Consider the following 4,944-nt stretch of genomic DNA (forward strand, 5'->3'; position numbering starts at 1 on the left):
AGTATTTGGACGAAACGTTTCGTCAGGTAAAGTTCAATATTTATAGTACACTCAACAAAATTACACAATTGCGATTGGACCAGAGAATTACTATTTGGTCCCAAATTGTACCCTATAGGGTTCCAATTAAATTAGTATGACATCCACGTGGGCTGAGAGTGGGCTGGATGCATTTTAAAGACAAAAATCTTTCCTGGAGGATCAATCGAGAAAATTTATTTGAGTTTATGACAAACACAAAATTGCACTATCTTCACGTCCAATTCTGATAAAAAGATACTCGTGAAGTTTTAAAAGTTTTTGCCGGAATTAGACTCGACTAAATGCGTGATCAATTTCCACAACTTTTTTTACATCCCTTGTACCAAGAGATATGAGGTAAGAGAGTAAATCCCTATATTTGGCTCTATTCCGATTAAACGTATTTGAAATTTATCATTAGTACTGCGTCATACTGAATGACAGAAATGTTTATTTGAAATTCGGGTTATAGAATTGCATTATCCACTGATCTAGTTGTTAAAAAAGAGAAATACACCAATTAATTAGAGCGAGTTTCAATTGAGTGTCGTAAAACCAAACCCAAAGTAATTACTTTGGCCAATCAAAAAGGACGGAGACAATCCAGTGAACCAATCAAAACTCGAAGTAATTACACGTAGCCGACACAAAGCACGGGAAAATGTTCACGTGCAAGCCACGATTCGTTTTGGTTTAACTCCTGATTGGTTGAAAAATTGGCGCGAGAACTTTGAACCAATCACTGAGTGAAGTAATCATAAACCAAAACAATTCGCTAATTACTTTCGACACTCAATTGAAAACCACTCTAATAGCATTTGGATTGGACCAGCACGTAACGCTATGTTATAATTTACAACTATTCCACAAGCGTTCGTTGGATATGAGATGACAGATAGCCAACGAGGCGCGTAACGTCGAGTAGGTTATAATCACCTCATATATAACAAGCGCGAGTGGAATAATTGTTTTATTAAAATCTTTCCTACTTTATTTTGTTAAAACAACATAACTGATGCGTACAGTTACTGATATTTGTAGAGCATGGTATAATAGTTCATATGTCATGATGGCTAAGCCAAGTTATATCCTGCAAGAGGCGGATAAAGTGGTTTTGTTTCATGTATTCATATATTCTAAAATCACTGTCACCTCGCGCCAAATTCGAAAGTAGCCTATTGTGATTAACTCACTCGTGTTTTCCCGCGCTTTGCGCCGGCTACATGTCTTTGCTCTGCGTTCTGATTGGCTCAGTTGATCGTCTTCGTCAGTTCGTGATTCTTGAAAGAAAACGAATCTTCAACGCATCTTCATTGAAAACCTCTTCAATTTGTTGAAACAGATTTTGATTTCCAAATCGCCGATAGCGCCATTTGCTTCTTTTGTCTACACAATTCAAGCCAAAGGAATAGTTCTGGAGCGTCAAAATACTTTACGTGAAGGTGAGTGAACGACAGAAAAACATGTCAGCTGTTGAGCAAAACTGAAAATCTTCCCTTTGTTTCCCGTTGTAGCAAAATACATTGTGCCATCATTTTTAAACTGATCAATTGCGTGCGCGTGTAAAAAAGCCAATCAATTTGTGCGCGCTACGTCATTAAAACTAGAGAGATTTACCATCGCGCTTACGTGAAACACGAAGCGGGAAGCGGGAAGCTACTACCTGTCAGAAAAGAATGAAGATTTTCTTTCTCTAACTCGTCTGTCTTGTTTGAAGAGTTCTTCGATAAAAGTAATTAAAAGGCAAGAATGAGCGAATATGAAAAAACTGTCTTCCATATTTGGCAAAACGCAAATTGCAGTGCAACGTTTGTCGTAAACGCGATGATGAATCTCTCTAGTGCCAAAGTGCGTAAATTGCATTGAAAGAAATAACGTCAAGTGTTTCAACACGCGGGTACCCCTCTGTCCACCGAGGTGAAGTTCTGTTTTGGGTGTTGGTGTGATTTCTCCATTAGAGACGATGATTAGTTTAAAAATGTGGAAGACACTGCTGTCCTGGCGTGCGAAATGTCCTCTTCCGGTTACCGTACGCGCCTCAAAAACGTCGCATCCCTGAGCTCTTTCATACCTAAATGGGTGACCAACCGGAAATACCCCTTGTTGTCTGCATGCAGGAAGAAGAGATGAGAGCACTTGCTGGCTAGATTTCAAGGCCTTGTTCTTGCCTGAAGTTGAATTGCCAGGTGATTGGTCCCTGGGGTTGCCAAGTACAGCTACTATACCTAATGAATTCACGTTGCTTGGTTTAGGCATCACAAAGTGACCCTCTAATCATAAGCTTAACCAGCCTAACTGAAAAGTAACACATGGAGGAGACACCTTGGCACATATTGTGACTATGAATCTCCTTGTGTCGAGAATTTTTTCTTCATAAATTACGGTGTCCTACGGTTTTCTCCCGTATCAAACTCAATCGCCATGTGGCTTATTTCCACCTTTGGAGGCCGTGCCCTGCTCTTTAAATAAAGTCTTCTCCTTCTTCTCAGCCTTCAACTTTCTCAGTCCTGGAAATTGTGTTCGCCCAAATTTTGCGCAATATATCGCTTGTTATGTCTGTCTGTCGACTGTCTTTCATTCATTCAGGCATTCTTTCTTTCTTTTTTCTTGCTTCCTATCTTTCTTACGTTTTACTATTTAGGATGGAAGAATCTAGTTTTCCGGAGACAAATTAAAAAAGCACCAATGGTTTACAAGTCTCTACATAGACTTGCACCTAATTATCTTTGCTCAAAATTCACAAGTCGTAATACTAACTTCAATTTGAGGGGCTCGGCAAATAAATTAACGTCCCCTTACCACGCACGAATTATTATAAGAACAGCTTTAGTTATAGCGGCGCTGTTCTTTGAAACTGCCTGCCTCCTAACCTGAGGCTGGCTGATTTCCTTTATCAATTCAACAAACTAATAATCTGTACTTTAGGCGCGGCATTCATGGAAAACAGCTTTCTAGTAGCGTTTTAATTTTATTACAAAATCATAAGATGGAATTTATATTTTAATTAATATTAGGTCTAGTTAGGTTTACTTTTTAAGCTTACCGTAATGCTGATGAATTTACCGCGGATAAATAAAGTTTTACCTTACCTTTCTTTTAAATTGTTTATTCATTTTTTTGTTAATTTATTTGTTTGCAGAACGTGGTGCAAACCCTTCCCTACAAAGCATTCAAGTTCGTTCAGCTTTTTGACAAGGGCGTAAACTTGTACTGAAGGCTAACCGGAAACGAAAAGCCTGTGTGTTCATGTGGTCACTGACATTGAATCGCTGAGATTTATTTACGACCGGAAAGAGAAACCCTTAAGAGTTAGGGAAAGTGTACATCAAAATGCAACTGTCATCATTAGAAAGTGTTGCTTTATGGAGTAGAAATCAAGTTTCACATTTTCGTGGACCAATATAATTCAATCTCCACTTCTTTGGAATTCATATGCTCTTAGATATTCGTAAATTCCACTTTCCTTGAAAGTCATTCTCAGTAGCAAAAAAGCGTGCAGTTTGCAGTTTTGTTTGTTGTTATAGTGATTGATAACTCTTGTATCATGTTCTTGTTTATTTCCAACGGGTCTACCAAGAGCTACGTCACGGTATTCGGTTTTGTTTGACCTCGAAACGTGATACTGACTTCATTCTTTTGAAAGAATGCCATAACCAGTCTCCTGTTTTATCATTTAAATCGGCTGCTGGGTCACCCTGACCTGTATAGCAAGAACGGTTGACATTGATGAGAGAGTTAAAATTCCTTGTCCACGTTTAAATAACTCTTGTTGCATAGAGTAACTCTAAATATTATGGCTCCCTCCGCCCCCTCCCCCCCTCCTTCGAAAACAGTGTTACGTGGAAAAAACACCAGGGACCTTAAGGTGATTCCCTGGTTTTGCATTGCGCATTCCTACTGCGCACGATTTTTGCGTCATCAGCACGCGCACACGAGCGCGCGCGCGCGTACAAAACATAAGGGATTTCCCTCAAACTAAGCTCGATAGCGAGATAAAAGCTCCTTTTCTCTTAAACGAGCACGGTGACCCCCACTTTTTATTTTATAAATTCAATGAGAACAATATCCGCAATAACTGAGAAAAAATTTGGCAGAAATCTATAGCTACTTTTTTGGCAAATGAAATAAATGCTACAGATAGAGACGAAACGGGCCCAGCAGAGCAAGGCCAAATTATGTTTCTTTTAAAGGATAAAAATATCAATTAATAATGCAGGGTATTTCAAGCCATTTTTTCTGGGACGTAGATGAATAAGCAATCAAAGAAAGTCGAACTCTGTGTGATATAGCACGCCGCATTGAAAAATAATCGATCTTGTTTGTTGTGCACTGAGATAACCAAAAGTCACCTAAATAACCATATTTGTCAGCATCGTGGCATGAAAACAAGCACGGTGACCCCCTCTTTTTATTACCTTTTTAACATCTCCTTGTACTATAATGTCATCATACCAAGTTTCATCGGAAATCTATGACGGGTTCTTTTACCCGGGAATCACCTTAAGATGTACGACGGCGACGTCGACAAAAACGTCACCTGAAAATACAAAAGTCTTTCGCAATTCTTCCATCTCGTTCACGTCCTCCATTGTTGGCGAAGTATGCTAAAATTAAATTGGTTCGAGCGGTTTCAGAGTAAAAATAGACAATGAAAGACTCTCTGTTGCATTCTCGCGTTGTCGTCAAAACGTCAAATTTGGTGATTTCACGTCGTTGTTTTGCAAAGTACCGCACGAAAATGTGTTAAAACGCGTACCGCACGTGCAGCACGATTATTTTTCCTCTTTTAACCAATGATATCGTTTTGTGTCTCGTTGTTGTTGCCGTCACCGTCGTCGTTTCTGAAGCTGGGTGTACACGGTGGGGTGGGAGAAGCGGGGGATTGTAGCATATATTGGTGTTTGGAAAGTCGCCATTTGCATC

At 39.4% G+C, this 4,944-nt stretch overlaps 1 protein-coding gene across 1 annotated transcript in view; it reads left to right on the forward strand.

Moving 5' to 3' along the window:
* The window catches only part of LOC138027175 (DNA repair protein RAD51 homolog 2-like), a 13,579-nt gene extending 10,153 nt beyond the window's left edge, over window positions 1-3,426 (forward strand). The window contains exons 8-10 of the mRNA XM_068874709.1: window positions 1-26; window positions 1,364-1,463; window positions 3,161-3,426. The exon at window positions 1-26 is cut by the window's left edge and continues 196 nt beyond it. Of these exons, the coding sequence (XP_068730810.1) occupies window positions 1-26; window positions 1,364-1,463; window positions 3,161-3,213 (179 nt within the window). The 3' untranslated portion in view covers window positions 3,214-3,426. The remainder of the gene's footprint in view (window positions 27-1,363; window positions 1,464-3,160) is intronic.
* Window positions 3,427-4,944: the final 1,518 nt, after the last annotated feature.

This window comes from Montipora capricornis, chromosome 12 (genome assembly GCF_036669925.1).
Source record: "Montipora capricornis isolate CH-2021 chromosome 12, ASM3666992v2, whole genome shotgun sequence".
In the NCBI taxonomy this organism is placed as follows: Eukaryota; Metazoa; Cnidaria; class Anthozoa; order Scleractinia; family Acroporidae; genus Montipora; species Montipora capricornis.